The sequence below is a fragment of the Thermobia domestica genome, chromosome 9 (assembly GCF_964235325.1).
Source record: "Thermobia domestica chromosome 9, izTheDome1.hap1.1, whole genome shotgun sequence".
Classification (NCBI taxonomy): Eukaryota; Metazoa; Arthropoda; class Insecta; order Zygentoma; family Lepismatidae; genus Thermobia; species Thermobia domestica.
In genome coordinates this window covers 202,911,872-202,932,319 of record NC_137462.1, presented here as the reverse complement: position 1 = coordinate 202,932,319, position 20,448 = coordinate 202,911,872, and the positions used below count along the sequence as shown (strand labels likewise).

The following is a 20,448-nucleotide window of genomic DNA, read 5'->3' as shown; positions in this document are numbered from 1 at the left end:
TATCTTGAAAATGGGCCCCCCTCGAGTCCCTGGGGAGGGGGCAGTTGCCCCTCCTGCTCCCTTCCACAAGTTACGGCCCTGCCGGCCACTAACTATTTTACTAATAAATTGTTAGAAACAAGCATAAAATTCGCAAAGCACTAAGGAAATGTTATAATGTATCTGCATCTGGCAATGACTTCCTCGGTGATTTGCAGGTGTTTTGTTTATTTATAATAGTCTGTTCGTAGAATAGTTGGTGACCAGCCACATGGTTTCACACTATCTAGTACCGTCAGTGTTACCATATTAGACCATAATGCTGGAAAATAGGTATATTTTTATGGCACTCAATTATCACGGCCGTGAGGTGTTTGTATTTAGTGTCAATGTGTCATTTTTGTTTCACCATGATACATTCCCACCCAGTTTACCAATTTAACTTTTCCATTTGTCCATGAACAATGCCACATCTGTCTTCAATTTGTAATTTTCACGTTTCTTAAAACTTTCGTCTAGTGAGGATGAATGTCGATTCCTCTCCACACGGTTTGTATCTCAAAAATATCTACACAGACGGCCTTCCCAGGGTATATATCTCAAAATTATCTACATAGATAGGCCTTAGCAGGGTTTATATCTCAAAAATATCTACATAGATAGGCCTTTCTTGAGTGACAGTTTAATTTTATTCACACTTTTGGTTCAAAGATTCTGATGCTCCAAAGTTTGGGTTGTGCAAATTTCCGGACACCCTGTATTTAGATATTGTTAATATTTACCAATGCAAGTCCTTTCATTCATAAATGTATGTTCGTGTAATCCTCCTTACTGTCTTTAGCAGAGTTCGTGTGAAATTGATGACCTACGGGAAAGAGACCGTTGCAACTTTCCTATTCATTTGTTTATGTACTTTCTTCAATCTAAATATTGCCCCCAATTTCATTTTGAAAAACCCTTAATACTGTTTCTAGCTGCTTGAAACCCATCAGAACTATAGATCGGTTTCTAATGTTGATCATTTGTAGCTTGAAAAAAGATTATTTGATAATCTAGGTAGAGTCCATAAAAAATTCCCCCTTTTTGTCCATGGTTTCCCATTTCTTTGATATTGGAAATACGTATCTATTACTTTATATAGTAATTTTATACTGTATTTTATGTGTGATTTTCCATGCACAATGAAAACAAGAAAATTGGCATAAAATGTATTTTTGATAGCTTATTTGTAGTATTAACCTTGTTTTATTACCAAGGCTGTGATTTCTAAAGCATATTAAAGTGGTTATAATTAAACGATGACGTTGACTATTGTACTTAGATTTAAAAAAAAAAAGTAAATCGGATAATGTTGACTTTTTTTTAAAAAAAATTGCTAATCTAACTTGAAATTTATTCGATTACTGAATTATTATTTAAATTTTCAGTGCATTGGATGCAGAAAGTGAACACCTTGTTCAGGAAGCATTGGAGAAGATAATGAAAGGTCGAACTGTGCTTACGATAGCTCACAGGTTGTCAACTATCAAAAATGCAGGTTGGTTTGATTGTTCTTTTTATTACTGTAATCCTCATTAATTGCCATTTCAGTCAATATATATATATATATATATATATATATATATATATATATCTGTGACAAGACTACTAACAATTTAAGTAGTTCAGAGAGAACAAGGGATACAATTACTGACATGAAAATTCAAGAAACGGTTTTAAAAATGTTTGAATAGAAGAAACGAGTCAAAACTTATAAGTGATCGACGGAAAATTTAAGAAAAAGTGTAAATTTCGGAACTCAAAACTTGTTCATTTGGCAGTTTGTAATGCTATTGAGGGTAATAAAAAATTTGCAGCTCTTCACGTCACTACGGGTGTTTGAAATCTTACTTAATATACAGTAGAGTTGACTTTTTTTTTTTTTTTTTTTAAGGGAAAAAGGAAGTGTTTGCGATTTCTACGAGAAATATGTAAGATCTGTGATATTCAGAATTTACATAATTATTATTTTTCTGACCAGAGTATGCATTTCTTTATTAAAATAAATTATTTCGTAACAGTTTTCATAACGTAACGTTATCTTCCTCAGACGTTAATATGTATGTTCATATTAACGTCTGAGGAAGATAACGTTACGTTATGGAAACTGTTACGAAATAATTTATTTTTAATAAAGAAATGCATACTCTGGTCAGAAAAATAATAATTCCAGAGTGAACATGGAGGAAGTTACATCAGAATTTACATATAAGAAACATATATACTAGATGCAGTTTGACATAATCTGGGTGTTGAAAGGGACACTAAACTCAAATCCATCCAACCAAGTATATTACACAAATCTCTGATATATTTTAATTGTATTCTAATGAAGACATTGAATCTCTTAATTAGTCTCACAATTTTTTTTTATATGTTCAAAATTCTCTGCAGGACATGTCGAAATTCACAATCACTTGGAGCTCTGCTATTATAAGTTTACAATAGCTTCTGTTCCTGACTTCATTATATCACGATAGATCAAAACTTCGATATAATCGAGACGGTGTTGACGGGCGAAGTAGTAGCGTTATTTCAGGTTTTGCTTGGGGCAGAAGAAGACTTGACCGACATACGTAATTTACTTTTTATTGGTGTATTACTATACTATTCATGAAAATATATTTGTCTCAAACTCAAGAGAGGGAGGGCAATTGCCACCTCCTCCTCCTCTGGCTCCCGAGATGACGCTTAAGGCGAAGGCTGAAATGTTGAAACCATAAGTGCCGATTAAATAGGAAATAAAAATGCAAATTCACTTTGGCTGTATTTTTTCTTGAATACTACAAGTAAGTTACATTGATGTTGCGTTGTTGAGTTTTGAGAAATCAGTTCCTCTAATTACAAAATATAGTTTTCGCATTAACTTATAAAACCATTTAAATACCCAAGATTATAATTTCTTTCATTTGTTAAAAAGAACGGAAGATATCCCTTTACGAGAAAAATTAAAATGTATAACATAAAAGGTGCCAGAAAAATGTAAAATTTACAGGAAAGACGTAAGATCTGGGACCCCTAGTATACATGCCTATATTAGATGTTTTCGTGGGCCATACAAATAATCAGAAATACTCCGTAAAGTATAGTTATAAAGAGGTTAAAAAGGTTTAAAATTAAACTTAGTATTGGAATATGATATATTTCTTTAAGGTCAATTATTGAAGAATATATTGAATACTTGTAATTCAAATTGCAATGTTTCAGTTATAAGCAAAGATTTATATAAAATCATGATAATTTGGTTCTGAAAGTTTTGTAGATATTTTCTTTAATAAATTTGGGCAGTCGTATACTAGAATCGTAGAACATCTGACGTATGACAACATGAAACCAAAATTTATGTGGGATGATTTTTAATTGTAATTTATATTTAACATTTAAGAGACTATCATTGTTAAATGATAAGAGCGTCCTTTTCTGAAGCAAGGTGATGAAATGGAAAATGAGCTTTTTAATGGTTGAATATAGTGTTCCTGCTTATTTATTTATTTATTTACTTATATAAATTCCTTTTGGTCTCAGTTTAATCGCGCATAAACACGGAACGTTAAAATTAAGAACTATTTCATTTTGTAACTGTATCATTTTCGTCTTTCCCATAGGCAGAATAAATCATTTCTTTCATAAACTTCTATTCCTCCTTGTTACATACTATCGATCATGTGTTTTTTATCTGGTGCATTTTTTAAGAAAGCAAAGAATATTAAACTATCTCATTAACTTCTTTTTTTCAATACTAAGTTATACAGATGCCATTAGATTTCAGCTAATATATACGTTATTTTTCTTCCTACAAATTATTTAAGAACAAGCGGAACACAGTCGGTGATACGAACTCAGTAGCTCCCGGCACGCAAGTTTGGTTCCTGAGTTCGCACGGAAGGTAACTGATAAATAATATTAAATAGAGAATTCTACGTTAAAAAGAATGAATTTAGCTAAGGATCAGTTTTTTCTTCATTGTTTCTGTCAATAATTGACATACCTCATACCTTGTAAGGACGAAATACTTCTAACGATAAAGAACTTACTCTTTTTCGTTCCAGATCAGATAGTGGTATTGGACAAAGGTGTCGTAGCCGAGAAAGGAACGTATGAAGAACTAATGGCCTTAGATGATGGTGTTTTCAAAAAATTAGTGAAACATCAGACTGTTATTCAAGATAACACGTAACAGCAATTGTAAACGTTAAGTACGTGATGGTGATAATAATGACAGAACAGAACATGTAGCGATAGTGGATTATTAGGGAAAATATGTAATTTTGTGTAAAAGTTGTTTTTACTAAGTGACCAGTCATATAAAACTTTGTACTCAGTTTTTTCTTAAAGCGTGCAAAGTTTGTTACTAGGAACTTTTTTTTTTTTTTTTTTTTTTGGTACTGTTGAGAAGTAAGACGTTGTTATTTAATTTGAATAAAAGTATTTTCTGTTACACTTATGTTTCTTATTTATAAATATTTCTTTCTAAAGTATTACAAAACTTGTAGTGATAAATTTAGGGGAAGGAATTTAAATTTGCGAGAAATTTTATATTCATGAAATTTATTATTGTTTGAGACAGGAATTTGTAGGTAGGTGAACACGTTTCTTTATCTCACATTAGAAAGTGCTTCGAATATGTATGGTTGGTTTCTTAAGATTCAACAAGGCAGATATTTTCCTGGTACGACTAAGGGGGGGCACTGAACAAAATCCCAATCAGATGGGCGACCTCGAGAGTCTAACGTAAGTCATTTCTACTGTGAGGTATAAATATTAAGCACTTACTTACACTTTCTCGGTTTTTAGCAAGTAAAATCGACCTCATTATTTCAATATAAGGTCGAATAATAATGACGATGAGGTGCAGATGATAGTTTGCTCTACTTTCGTTTTGAAAAGTTTATACAGAGGGTATTCTTATTTTGTCTCGTATAGAGGTAAGCCACTTAAATTGTAGTATATGTTCAGCGAATCGTACTCTGACCCACTTTCAGGGCAAATTTGTATTTTTCTTCATAACAGGCTCCTTTTATTTTGTTGTGGCAATCCTCATTTAATTACTACATTCATTGATTGTAGTGAGCCGCGGTGGCTCAGTGGTAGAGCGTTCACCTCTTGCATGAGATCCTTGGTTCGATCCCAGCCCGCACCAAATGAGCTTTGTGGTGAACAAACGCCATGTGCGTGGGTTTTCTTGGGGTTCTTCTGTTTCCTTCCGCTTTCTTCATTCCACCATTTCGTTCATCATCTTAAAAATAAATTTTCATTTTCCAGATTTTACAGATATAATCTCTATTTTCCTTTCTTTAACATTTAACATTTATCGTAAGCGTTTCCTTATCTCTCAACCCCAATTAAAACATTAGCCCAATGAAATGTTAAAAAAAAAAAAATAAAAAAAAAAAAAAAACTTCACATACGAGATATTTTATGTGTATATTACATTACGAGAACTATACTATTGAAATATTCCTTGCTACACTTATAATACCAATTATTCTTATAGCTGGTGTACAATAGACCACTTGTACAGAAACACCTATGTTCGGGTGCAATATTTTGTGAACACTGCCTTTCGTCAGATATTCTGTGGTGCATCCGAAAGTTAAGTCCGAATAAAATTGAGAGCGTAAAGTACTAATGAAAACAAAGTGCAATTATTTCAGTTTAGTATATTTAAGAAGCATTATTACTTTTTGTATGTTCTTTATTTTAATTATCCAAATTCTTAAAAAAATAAATAAATAACATAAAAGTGTTTTGGTCACTCGAAGTTATATTTTGTATAAGCTGCAATTTCCTTTTTATAATACCTCTTGTTTGTCCAATTTTCAAGAACATGGTGTTCACCTTCTGAAAAATGAAGAAAACCAAAGAAAATGCGTATAAAATCAGGGAAAGTCAGAAAATGCAACAGAATACTCTGAATATCTTCTTCAAAACTCTCTTTCAAAACTAGAAAACCTAGAGATTGTTTCTTTATTTTTATTGTGAAAGATTAGGAATGTTGTAAAATGTTTTTGTGTATTCTTTACATTACTTCAGCTATATCGATCGCTTTCTCTGTTTACAGGTTTAAGTTGGATGTGTGTGCATCATGGCTAATAACTAACGTTCTTTAGTAATCAATATCTAGATGAGAAACTATCCTGAGTTTTCTTCCTAAATAGGACATGCACCTGGAGACAGTGGATATGCATTTTGTAAAGTCTTTCAAGCTTAGTAACATGAATCGTAGGGCAGTGGCATCTCATCAACCTGCTGTCACTGTGTTTGTGTCTTCTACTACAAAAGGATAATTATCAGTTACAGGTGACTATGGTCAGGAATCAGAGAAAACTGTGTAATTCTGGGAATCAGCATCCAGAATTAAGTGGAGGAGGTAGAATCAATTGCAAAAATAAAGAACGCGGTATTCATATTCATATTCATAAACTGAAGATGTTATGAAAGCCGAAATAATATGGGCTTTGCCCCTGAATGCTTACTTGAACATTAGCCAAACCTTTCCAGATGTAGTTTTCTGTCAATTCCATTGCTTCCAAATGTACACTTTGGAAAATAAAGGCTTCTTACATAATAAATCGTAGCTTGTCTCCATATTTCAAAGATCGTGTTATGGATAGAGTTCAACATGCTCCAGATTATCTCATACTCTCAACGAATCTCTCAATAAAGTAGTCCAAAGGGGTCAGGTTACTGTAGTCCTAAGATTCTGGAATGTGAATCAACAAAAAGTTTTCACACAGTATCCGAATAGTGTGTTTTTGGGATGGACAAGAGCCGATGACGTCTTGGAAAAGTTCATACAGAGGCTAGGTCTTCCACTGAATAATTTACTGCAGGTTTCCATGGATGTACCAAACATAAATCTCTACTTAGAGAAATACTGAAAAGTGAAATACGCAAACAAAATCCCGATGCATTGATTGACACTAGTGATAGATGTGAACTACATGTTGCATGATGCTATGAAGAATGGCCCAAAGGCATCACAGTGGTATTTAGACAAAACTTGTAGAGACATGTATTACCTTTTAAATAACAACCCAGCTCACCGGGCAGAGTACACTGCCATTACAGGATCTACTGATTTCCCAAAGAAGTTCTGCTTCATCAGATGGCTTGAGAATGCAAAGTAATTGGAAAGAGCAGTAAAAATTTATGACAATGTGCAGAAATTCACACAAGATTGTACACTGTCCAGTTGTCGGTAGCAATCTGCTTTAAAGGAACAGATAAAAAGATCCTATTGAAGAGTAAGTTGGCAGGTTTCAAAGTTATTTCATCAGAATGTGAAGTGTTTCTTCGAAGATGTCAGTCTCCAAAGCCACTAATACCTTTCTTGCACACAACACTTTTGGACTTGCTGCATAGTTTGTTGGCCCGATGCGCGAAATGAGAAATATTTCAGCAGGCTGACTGCTCAGAGACTGATGTCCTTGGATGTGTCAAATGAGCAACATTTTTTCTGCTGCAATGATAGGTATTGGTTTTGCTACAGAAAAAGTGTTAAAGGAAAGCGTGTGTACAGACATTGATAAAACAGAATTCGAATTTGTTTTGGAAATTAATTATAGGTTTAGTTCAAAACGTTCACACGATGATTGTCCAAAAACACACGATGATTCTGTGGGATTAGATGAGTTTTACAAGATGCTAAAGAATGATGATAAGTTTGGTAGCCTCTTGGAAGTTATCAAAATTTGCTTGATAATGTCACATGGCAATTCACCCGTTGAAAGTAGTTTCTCCATCAACAAGTCACTACTTGTAGAAAATCTTCTAGAACACTCTTTGGTGTCTGAAAGCATTGTGCATGGTGCTATCAGCAGTAGTGGGTGTGTAGCCAATATATCCATCATCAGGAGGTTGCTACAGTCTGTAAATTCTTCCAGACAAAGGTACCAAGAGTATTTTGACAGATAATAAAGTGTGCATGTGAAAGAGAGAAAAAAGATGTAGAAAAAAAGGATTAATTAGGAGCTGAATTACATTTAGAAGCAAGTGCTGTTCAAGCAAAAATTTAAGAGTGGTGAAAGAAGAAAAACAGTCTGTAATTTGGAACTTGGAACGCTTTATTTTAAAGTGTATGTTGTTACTACTGCTTATTATCGTACAGAAGAAATTACTTTTTCAAAGCATACTATTTTCATATATGGGATTTGTTCATTTTGAAGTTCCGTGTTGTGAGTACATGTTTGTCTGAAGTGCTCGTAACGGTTCTGTAGATTTTTTTTTTTTTTTTCAACTTATGGTTGTATAACTTAACATAATTATTCATATCAATACATTCTTTATACAAGACAAATCAAAATGTTGGAACCTATTTCAGAAATTATTCTATGAAATCTAATTAACATATGTTATTGTGAGACCTAAGTAAGGTAAACTGGGAACATCAGATAACGTTCAGCTCAAAGATACATAAATTAACAAGACAAGCCAGATTTTTTTTTTTTTTTTTTTTTTTTTTTTTTTACATAAATGACAGAAACATACACTGCTACAGAAACGCAACTGGAGAAACTAATAAAACAGAGACATGCAGCATGAACATAGGGATGGAACTGTGCATAGCCATATGTAAACCATTAACCTCTACATATATTAAGTAAGCCGTTAGAGGTGGTGATTACTTAAAACTTACAAGGAACCCCTTGAGTGCGAGATCGCAAACGATGATTACGACATTCAACGTCCCACATATTGACTGCCCTACAACCGCAATATTAAGCTGCTAATGGCAGCAGGGGGAGGGACTGGAGATATCTAAAAGTGAGCACCGCATGAGGCTATGAAGCGTAGTAACTGCCTAGTCGATGTGTAACGTACAATAGTGCTATAGTGTAAGTGGTGTTGATGTACAGCAGAGCAATGGCAACGATAAACAAAGCAAACATTACATTATATCTACTAGAGTTGCCGAAGTTGACATTTCGTCAGAAAGGAACCCAAGGAATTTCACAGAGTGAGAAAGAAGTGGCAAAGGCAATATTAGCATTTCTGCAAGATGAATGTACATGAAGAGTACAATGATGACGATACGTGCTTAAGTGAAAGTGATAGTGAAACAGGTGTCAAGCCATGTACTTCATCATCCTTGTCGGACAGCGAGCCACAAATCCAATTTCCAGTGAAACGTAGTAAAGGGCAATCGTTGTCCAAGGAGCGGGTACAAAACATAATTACGTACATGGATGATCATCCACAGCATAGTTAAAAAACAATTATGAACAGATTTCGAATAAGTCCGCAACAATATGACCGTGTAGTATATTCAAGGGAGGACAAGACGCACTTGTTACAAAAACTGGTGTTTGCGCGTTTCAAGGGTGCTCGGTACAATTTACAGGATGTGCATGATAGTGCCTACTACGATATGGACATCAAATTGCGCGAGACATGGGTTGCAGTGATTTCAAGGGAAGTAATGGATGGTTACATAACTTCAAATAGTGATACAGAATTGGAAGACGTAAGATAACGAAATTTCAAATAAAGCGTCAACTGGACGATGCACAGCAAACTGCGGAATCGGCACGACAATTTGTAGATGAGATAAACAAACTTATCTCATCGTTAAATAAGGAATTTGTTTTTAACTCCGACCAATCAGGATTTGAAGAGGAAATTCATATGAAAGGGACTCTGGAAATTAGAGGTACCAAGAGAGTTATATAAAGGTCAATTAACATCAATGCCTTAACACATTCGTATACAATTATGCCGACTGCTAATCTAAAGGGTAAATTAGCTGGAAAGTTATTTATTGTGCTGCGGGAAGCTGAAGGTGCTCTGCCTCCTACGATTCTTTCTCATATGAGTGATTTTGCAAGGGCAGTAGCGAATATTTACGTCACAGCAAGCAAGAGTGGGAAGTGTGCGTAAGAGAACTACAACTATGGTATGAGCACTGCTTTTGGCCAATAGCTGGTCAAAATAACTTGCTTTTATTTGATTCCTGGTCTGTGTATAAAAATCATACTCCTTTAGAGCAAACTATTCCTCATAACAAGTATGTGACACTGCAATTCATACCACCTGGAACCACTGGACAAATTCAGCCTCTGGATGTTTGTTTTTTCCGTTCCTATAAAACATATTATTCTCTTCAACTTCTGAGTATGGCAATTCAAAAGTTGAATACATAAAACGGATTTAATTGATTTCGCGATTTAAAACTACTTTGACATTGAACGAAGCATTCGTGCGAGTTATTGAGTTGCTAGTTTGTTAAAAATAGCAGAAATAAAATAAAAATTCAATGAAAGAAGTTCTTTGAAAAAAACAAACGCTGCCAGAACACATTGCCAATGAATTAACCGTTCTAAAAAAAATAAAAAAATTTTAAAAAATACAACATAAACAGGCAGAACGTGTGAAAGGAAACATCATACATTGAATGAGCTAAAACAGACTCTGAAAGCCACGAAACATAACAGATCGTGAAAAAAATTGCTTACCAGGGGGAAGGGGTGAATCATATGCTTACGTTTGCTTAACTAGGGAGAAGGTCTACTAAAATGACTAAAAATGTGATTACGTAATACTTGAACAACTCTATGTAATGGAAGAAAGTAAATTAATGTATAACACTTCTTTTCATTTTAAGCATCTTGAAGATACTCGTAATTTAGTAGCGTCCCGGATTTTCATTTTTGAAATATGGCAACCAGTGATGAAAATTTTCCGGAAAATTTTGAAACGGAAAATTTACCGGAAAATTTTACGATTCATAAAAATATACTCTACTTGTTCCTACATTGTTGTTTAGCCGTAAAATTTATTGGTAACAAATATTGACTGAAAAAAGTTTAATGAAGTGAAAATCTAACGATTCTTCATTTCTACAAAAATGTTTCAAAAACGTTAATGTATTCTTCCCTCAGAATTCACCTTTGATCTCATAAAATCATATTTCGTCAGCTTAATACGCGTGAGACAAAGTTTGATCATAGCTTTAAACACAATAAAATCAATGCATTTCTTCTTATTTTCTGTTACAAAAATAATCTTCAAAAGGAACTGGAACTTCTATGTTTTATGTAGTTATTTCATTTCATAGGCAGGCCTATATGTGAAGAAATATTGGAATTTTCTATTTTTGAAATAATTGGTAAATTAACAAAGGTTTCTTTTCGCTTTTTCGTCACATTTTAATAAATGAGATGGGATATTTGTACTCTAAGAACTGAGATGGGATATGATATTTGTATTTTGTTTCATGCACTTTACACACAAACACACTCAGAGAGAGAGAGAGAGAGAGAGAGAAATACTAAGTAATTTTTTACTTGCCATCTCGAAATATTAGAAAATTTTCCGGTTACCGAAAGCTAATTGCAAAATTATAATTTGTTGCTACCTAACTTTCCTCTACGAAATTCAATTTTATCGTTCAATGTGCAGTTAAATATAGTGAAAAATTTTCCACCTAATATCACTATACATAATATTCAAAATTATCCGGGTTATTTTCCACTTGTTTCTACATCGCAATGGAAATTTTCCGATTCATGAAAATTCCTTTCACTTTGTTTCTATAGAGCAATAAAACTTTCCGATTCACAAAATATTTTACTTTTTACTTTAAAATGATGACAATTTTCCGACTCAAGTTTTTCAACTTTTCCGTACAGGACTGAAAATTTTTCGATTCATGAAAAATTGTTTCACTTGTTCCTACATAGTACTGGAAATTTCCTGAGCCATGAAAACTTTCAGATTCTTTAAACGATCTTTCACTTTTTGGCATTCCTATACATGAATTCAATCAATTTTATGAGTAATCAGGAATTGTTGCTTGATTACTGATATTTGTTTAGAACGGAAAATTTTTCGGAAAAATATAGCAGGAAATCTTCCGGAAAATTTCCACCTCACATCACTAATGGCAACCCTACCTTAATTTTATCCATTAAATTATAGATTTACTTTCCCAAATCAAGACAATTCACATTGCATAATAATGAAAAACTGTAATTTTAAATTTTAATCAATTCAGTTTGAAGTTTCAGTTTTTCAGTTTTAATTGTTATTTTTTCTGGGATTAATTTTTAATTTAATCAATTGTTTTTTTTTTTTTTTTTTTTTCATAACCGTAACTTTTAATTTTAATCCGTTAATTTTAGCGTTACTATGGTTATTGATGCATCGTGTAAGCTACCCACGGCAGAAGCTTTCTCCTCGTTCTTTTAGAATGTATAAATTCGTCAATAATAATCCTGAAGAATAAATTATAGAAAAAATACCATAGCAACTGCATTATTCAGTGATTATAGACAGGTACGTGGAGTTATTTTACTATAAGTTAATATTAATATGTAACTTATTTAACGTTATAATATTTATTTCTTCTAATATTATCCTAATGAGAGGTCTTTTGGGGGTCTCAAAAACAGTATACCCGAGTTAATTCGTTAAAATCGCACAATTTCAATGCACTTCCGTGTTTACCAGGATGTTCTCGTCTGAGTTTTAATAGGTGTGAATTTCCGTTTTGGCTACTAGTTGGAAGATGGAGATAGCTTCTCGAGGTATTTCTGGTGTCTACCGAATTCCCGACACTACATAGTTGTTGCCTTTCCAGTGGTACCTTTGGTCGTTGTAAGAGTAGCGCCAAAAACTTAGTGAGCGATTTTGTGTTTGAATACGTTTCGTTCATCTTTTATTGTTTTACATTGTGTGAAGAATTACTAGATGAGTGACGATGAGCATACAGACAGCAATATGGAGCAGAAAATGAATGTGAGTGAAAGTGATACAACACTGGATAGTGTGTTCGCTGGCAAGACGGATATAGATACAGGGTGGCCAGAAAGATCATTTACACAAGCAACTATCTCAAGTCTATTTCATCTGGTGCTGCATTGTGCTCCTTGCAATTTCAACTTCTGAAGAACGCTTTCGTGTCGACTTACAGGGTGAACGCATCATTGACTCACCAACTTTTTGCCTTTTGGGTTAATGGACGACGACGACGAGAGGCATTCATAACACTTCACAGGCGAAAAGCTTTCTTTTTGCACGTGATGAAAGTCTGACGACTTGGTGGCTCCTTACCGAATCGTTCACGAAACAAATCCATCACCTGCGGCATATTTTCGTTAGTCTTTCCGTTCATGGACCTACACACTTGCCAGTAATCGCTCATCCAAAGTTAAGTTCCTGGTATCTCCCATTGTTCACCAAACACAGAAAAAGCGAGACAATGAACTGGTCAACGCACAAACTTCATTCTCCTCCTTCCGTGGGCAGTCATGTGACAGTTACGCGGCAATCACGTGGCAATTTAAATGAGGAGCATTGTTGCCATATCGATGATCAGAATGGAAGGTTCAAATCTTAAATATCTTAACATCTTACATTCTTACACGCATTTAGTTCGGGTGTAAACAGCCTTCTTCCCACCGTACAGTTACGGTAGTGTAAGTAATGCACGAGTGTAGTGTCAACTTGATCTTCACAACTACCTCCATTTCGGTATACTGGTCAGGCAGCTGTACACTGCAACATTTGTGCAGATACGAATGAACTAGAGATATGAAAGTATTTTGATGAGTATCTGATAGATTTAATTACAACTGAGGCAAATAAATATGCTGGACAATAACTTTCTGCTGGTCAAAACCCATTTCTTGTGATATCGAATGAAATACAAGCTTTTCTAGGCCTGATTATATTGCAAAATAGATGTAAGAAGCTACTTGATACTCCATATGCTTTTGGAGCACTACTGCTCTGAAAAAATCCCCTTTTGATAACTCCATTCCTTCTGGAAACAGTTTGTTATCGTTGATTTTTGGAAATAGAATAGAACTTGTATTTTTGATAATGGACGTATGACCATATTGTACATCCCATCCAAAATTACAAAACATGGCTCACATCCTTAAAAATAAATAATATTTAAGCACTATCCTTATTAGCTACAATAAATAAACTGTAGTACTGTAGTATTTAAAATAAAATATGTTAAGTAATATTGTATGTGAAACAAAATTAGTACGTTTTGACATATGTTTCCCAGAATTGAAAGCGTTCGAAAATTTAAGGGAGGCAACTGTCTCATGCTGCGAGAACCGTGATTCCGTTGAAATGTACAGTCACGAACATAAATAAATGGAGGTTTGAGCCATAAGAAATAATGGCTCCAACCTTCATTTATTTATGTTCGTGACTGTACAAGATTTTGAGTCAAATTCTATATGATCTGTGAATCCAAAAGCATATGCGTGTGGAACTTGTACAAAAATGGTAGTGGTACAGACGTAGACGATGACTACAACCATTGCAAGTCGTGATGATTTTGGTGCGTGATATGTTAGGAAAAAGGCAATCGGTAATTATTATTGAAACTCATCAGAAATTGCACGTCTGTTGATTTCCAATAAGATTCAGCATTTGGAACATTGAAATTAGGTAGGGAAAGTATACAAAAACGACAGAAAGCACTAACAACTGTTTTTTTAAATATATTTTTTATTCTACAGAAACAAATAAAACACCTGAACTATGGAAAGTTACAAATAGACTTTAAAATTCTTAATTTTGAATTTATTTCAAACATTTACAACCCCCCCTCCTCAAATTTTGGAGAATATAATATAATTGCCCATACTGTCAGCTTGCTAAGCTGAACATACATTAAAAACCTTGCTAAAGGCACAACGTAACTAGCGATTTCTCAGTCAAAATGTAAGTCCAGTTCTATTGGGAAAAGTTCATCTAAATGTAGAAACCCATTTGAACATGTTCTCTTCCATTTTACTGTTTTCTACTGTAAATGACTGATGTCTAGTAAGAGGGTAAAAAATCCACTACATCAACATCGAAAAAATTCTTCAGCTGAAATGTAGATATCGATGCTATAGATGTTTACAAAGACATCCAAATTCAGCAGACTTTAAACGGAATTTCAGTAAGCATTGTTTCGATACATTATCTTCTTCAAATTATTTTTGCTAAAAGAGGACGTTGCAATAATTGTCCGTTATTTTTACCATAATTGACCCATAGCATAACAAAATGGGCCAATTATAGCACCTTAGGAAAATCATATCGTTTATTGTAATATTTGATGTGATTATTTTTTTATAGTGTTTCAGAACATGGTAAAACCACCTACATTAATAAAATTTATTTTTTAAATGGAAAGCTTAAAATTTAACGTCAGGCAAAGTGTTATGAAACTTCCGTGTAGGGGATGGAAGCAACTTTTTAATTGCTTATAACAGCTACTAAATCTAGTTTTTAAAACAATTATGCTTACCTTTTGCAGGTGTTTTAATAAATAATACGTATTATACTGAATTGAGCTGCGAAACTGAAATACATAAAAAAATTATAGGCCTTTCCTATAATTTTCCCCATCTCAGAATTGCCCTATGTCATCCTAATGGGATGGAATTATGAAGAAAATAAACTAAACGAAGTTTTTAAAGTTCTTGATAATTTCCTTTCCGCGCGTTGTTTGAGAACTTTCGAACCAAAAAAAAAAAAATGTGATTGCTTAGTAAAATAATGAAAACACCCGTATTCAGTTATTTGTAAAAATCACATACATAAGTTTCTTTTCCATTCGAGCGTATTAAAAGTGTGCCCAATCCTGGTACTGAATATACCTGATCCACATTTGCCTACTTTGATCCTCACTGAACTTCCCTGAGGACATACATAAAACATCAGTTACTGTAGGAGCAATTTGTCCAGGATGGAATTTATCAGATAGTCTTCTAAGACTATTTTTTCGGGACATCATTGACCACATTTTTAAACCCTTTCCAATCTTCAACGTGAGTCTTTTCTTTCTTTTTAGATTTGCAACAATGTACTCAGGGATGGCTTTAGGATTTTAATTTTGGGTAGGTCCATTCCCTCGCTTAGGGATACATATACACATTTGATTGATTAATAACAGTAGGAAATTATTTTTACAGTAGTCGTTAATGCTATTTGTTAAATAATTATTTACTTAATATAAGTAGTGGAAAATATATTTATTCTTTATTGTATCTTTTAGCGTTTATATATTTTTCAAAATTTTTGGGTAGGCCCGTGCCTATCCGGCCTACCCGCTAAAGCCACCACTGAATGTACGGTTAGTTATTACAAAAATATTTCTCGAAAAGTACTCAAATGATTCGTCATAGTATAAAGGATATAATGTATTGTCAGAAAAGGAACAGATTTAGGAATACGAAGAGAGGTGCCGAATCAAGGTTTCAGCACACAATATAAACAAAAGCCACAGTTTCGAAAGTAAAACTTACAAAGATATATTGATTGCTCGATTAATTAGGTTATAGTCTTTTAATCTAACATGCCAATGTTAATTACACATACCCCTGCTCATATTTCATAAGCCTGCCATATATATATATATATATATATATATATATATATATAAGAATGCGAGACATCTTCGATCCCCCTTCCCTAAACTTTCCAACACAATTCAATGAATTGTAGCTCTGGTTATGAACAACAGTATAATAGGGAAAAGTTCTTTAAGCTGCAGCTACTTTTCTCTATTCGTTACCTGCAATTAATTGTACGGAGTGAAGATATTTACAATCCAACTACAAATGAATCACCTTAAAAACTCAAGATGACATCTTATAAAAATGCTTTCCGGGAAAATAATATGCAAATAATCTCTTTTTATTTAAATCAGTGATACAATTTACCTTTCATATTCTTCGCGTGTTTAGCAATATTTATTTACATGGTTGTATTGCCAACATTACGTTTGTCAGTTTAATCTGATGAAAATTTAGCTGATTTTTCTCCTTGTTTCCTGTTTGTCAGGGTTAGATTTGCATATTTGTAAGTCCTAGGCCAAAGCACAAATCTGTACCCCTAGCCTCTCATAAAAAAAAAGTTATTTATAATTCTTGAGTTGAATTGATTTTGAGTTTAACGTCCCTTTCAGCAGCGAGGCTATATGAGACGGGACCTTCTGATTAACATGGAATCCGAACCACTTGAGCTTCCGCCAGGAATCGAAGCCGGGTCTCCCACGTCAAAAGCGCGTACGCTAACCGCTTAGCCACGAAGGGGTTCTTATTTATAATTCTTGTTAACTTATCTAATGTCTTGCTAGAAAAAATGTCACTCATCTTTCCTATGCTTGTAGATGGAAACACTCGATGATAACTTGTGTTTTCTTGTTTTTTAGTATAGAAGAGTGTCCGAATTTCCACCAGGTGCAATGGAAACAGTAGCATTGCAAATTTGGCAGTCAACTTCGTTGCTTTCAGAAAGCGGTACGGGTACTTCTTCAAATAAAATAAAAAAAAAAAAACGTGCACTTCAGTGTAGGCATTCTTGTTGATACAAAATTGGAACACTTCATTTGTAATGTATTATCAACGACAGGTCAGCTCGTGCATTTTATCAAAAAATGCAGATCCACTTGACTGCTAACGGAGAACTGCAACTCTGCGCTGCTAGTCTATTGGCTTCCTCGCTATCAAATCGGAGAGCGTAATGTGATAACTTGCTCGAAGCTGTTACATGTTACAGCTTATTGTTCATTCATTAATTACAGGATTCCCAGCCAATCCCAGAATCTTTCATTTTTCACTTTTCGAGTAAGCTTATATTGACAGCAGAAATGGGACGAGATTAAAATACTGGACATTTGTTGTCCCGATTGAATTTGTAGGGATGCGGGACATTCGGTAAAAAATCGGGACTGTCCCGTCTTTAAGGGGACGTATGGCAGGCTTATGTTTTATTGACCATAAAAAGCACACTAAACGACGTAATACATATTTCCACATCGATGTCAGCACAACTAGCTTCACTTTTCCCTTTACAATGTGCAAGATTACTTCCAATGTTACCGTCTTTGCATTTTTCACTACTTACAGAAACGAAATAGTTACGAGTGATTATTTAAGGGTAGGAGGCTCATATTAGGTACTTTCTTCTGTCTATAAATGTAAAATATAATTGATGTCAATTCCTTCTATTTTTTTCATATGAATAGCGTATATCCGTTCGAACTTAGGAAGTAACTCTTATTATTGATTTAATGGTAAATAAACTAAGTTCATTTTTATATTTTAATAAAAAAATAGTAATTACGTCATGATCTGATTTTTCTATATCAGGTTGTTGACCAATTATCGACATGCCTCTACACAAGCAGCCGCAAGAACTACAACAAATCGTTTATCAAGCAATTGCAAAGGATATACTGCGAAACTACACTGTGGAAGAGAGAAAAAATGCGATAAAAAATCAAAATGTTTTATCATCTTCATTGCCCTTGACCTCGTATAAGGAACTTCCTCTGCCCATTCCATCTAAACTTATGCTCCAAATGCAAGCATTGCAAAAATTTTCCAAAAAAGCCGAGGATCTTGCCCTCACGCGATACATATTTGAGACTCTGATGACCTACGATACACAACAGCTTGTAATAAACTTACCGCCAAGATCCAAATCAGAAGAATTCACTCGAATCTTATCCATCATATCCGTGGAGGGAAAGTACCTCAAAAAACTACATTTTGTTCAAGGCGACTTGGCACCTGATACTATTGGACATTTCACGCAATATGACAAACCGCTATTGGCAACTTTATTTGCTTCAGCAAGAAATTTGGTACATCTTCAAATTCAGTATAAGGCCACAGATGATATCTTACATCTTGTTGGACAATCTTGCCACCAATTGCGTATTCTGCAAGTTCCGTTAGGCCTTATCTCTGATCTGGGCATCCATCTCTTGACTCAATCAATCACATTTGATCAACCCAACAGTCCACCTGTTAACAACAACTGGGAAAGTACGAAATGGAATCTACCTGGGATTTATCCCCCGATGTCCAAGTTTCTTCGTCCAGAACTCAATGTACTGCCAGAGGGATCAAGCGGCCAGAGAGATCAGAAGGATAAATCAATTAGGTTTCTCAGAAGCAAAACTCCATTGTGTCTTACTCTTGAGGAGATAGATATAGCTGGAGCTAATGTATCATACAAAGGACTACTAGCATTATTGGAACTTGTTCCTAATCTGCAATTAGTAGGCAATCGATTCAATGTTGAATTCTTTGAAAAAGTCTGTTGTCTTTTGCACACCATACCTCAGTTTACCCTGATTCCCACGAAAATACAAAAACTTATTCTTACAGATAAAGCACTTTCGTCTAGGGCAGTCAGTATGATTAACAGAATATGCCCAAATCTTACTGATCTAAAGTGCATCCTTTCGACAATACTACCTATTACCACTTTAAAGGATCTTGAAAAGATTGAGCATCTGAATTGTACAAAAAATAGTATTCCTCTAGAGAACGAAAACGAAAATGAGGTCCGACCAGAGGAACAAGAATTCATTGAACTCGTACAAGATAAAGGGTATCAGTTGAAAACGTTCATCTTCAAATGTACGGGAATCCGGCAAATCAATTTGCATACTGTCCTTGAAAACAGTCCCAACTTGAGGGAACTACAGATTTCCATTAATAAAGATATCATATGGGATGGATTACTGAAGCGTATGTGTCTTTGGCATCTCACGCACGTCACTTTATCGAAATGTGTGACTTCATGTGCTGCAATCAACCTGCTCAAAGTGGGGCCAAATTTAACCGATGTGGAAATAGAGTGTGTGTGGGAAAGGTACAATTTGAATTTAGCGATGGTGGGAGAGAAGATCGCCGCACATGAACATTTGCAAAATTTCGTTCTGGAAGGGCACAAAATCGAATCCTTGAAAGAATGTATGCCTGCGCTTCTTCGCTGCAGTAACAACCATCAATCAAACAATCATTAATTTATTTTTTCTACTTTTTTTTTTTTTTTTTTGGTACAAGTAGCCGACGAAAAGAATATGAAAATTCAGAATTGCTTTTAACAAAATTTCCAGTGGCAATGGTTTAAGATAAATAACATGTATAGGTATTTTAAATATTTTGGTATCTGGAATAATTGTTACGATGTATAATTCTTAAAAAAGGAAAACTTAAAAATTGTTATGCTGAAGATGTAACTTGATGTTTAAAGTTCTTTGTATAAATTTACTGTTACTGTTACATTATTGGCTGAGAAATGTAATTTCAAGTTCGAATTATATTACCACTGAATATTTAATGTTTATAGTTCCGTATAGCTTATATGAGAGTAGGGATAGACCGTGTAGCCTAAATGTTGAAGTGGAAAATGAAGTAGGCGAGGATGATAAAGGATTTAGTATTCTTCGGAATGAGTTTGAAAAGGCTATATCCGAGATTAGGAATGGAAAGGCAACAGGAATAGATAACATACCAATCGAATTCATTAAAAATATAGGAGACAAGGGAAAGAAAGAATTGTGGCGACTATGCAATGAAATATATGAAACAGGAGAATGGCCAAGAGACTTTCTGAAAACGATCATGATACCGATGGCTAAGAAATCGAACCCAAAGAGATGTGAGGATTATA

The 20,448-nt window shown here is 34.2% G+C and overlaps 2 protein-coding genes across 3 annotated transcripts in view; both read left to right on the top strand.

Moving 5' to 3' along the window:
* Positions 1–6,587, top strand: part of LOC145660537 (ATP-binding cassette sub-family B member 10, mitochondrial) — a 54,905-nt gene extending 48,318 nt beyond the window's left edge. The window contains exons 11-13 of one of the 2 annotated variants that reach the window (XM_081725728.1): positions 1,407–1,516; positions 4,068–4,214; positions 6,080–6,587. In XM_081725728.1, coding sequence (XP_081581854.1) covers positions 1,407–1,516; positions 4,068–4,195 — 238 coding nt within the window. In that variant the 3' untranslated portion in view covers positions 4,196–4,214; positions 6,080–6,587. Of the gene's footprint in view, positions 1–1,406; positions 1,517–4,067; positions 4,459–6,079 lie in introns of those variants that run through there. The other variant, XM_081725727.1, reaches the window with a different exon arrangement.
* Positions 6,588–12,141: 5,554 nt separating this feature from the next.
* On the top strand, positions 12,142–20,062 carry LOC145660543 (uncharacterized). Its single transcript, XM_081725735.1, has 2 exons — positions 12,142–12,294; positions 18,129–20,062. Exon 2 carries the CDS (start codon positions 18,149–18,151, stop codon positions 19,796–19,798), a length of 1,650 nt encoding a protein of 549 aa, XP_081581861.1. The 5' UTR covers positions 12,142–12,294; positions 18,129–18,148; the 3' UTR covers positions 19,799–20,062.
* The last annotated feature ends 386 nt before the right edge of the window (positions 20,063–20,448 follow it).

What these genes read in the sequence shown, in the direction of transcription:
- LOC145660543 (XM_081725735.1), top strand. Translation starts at nt 18,149, where the DNA reads ATGCCTCTACACAAGCAGCCGCAAGAACTACAACAAATCGTTTATCAA.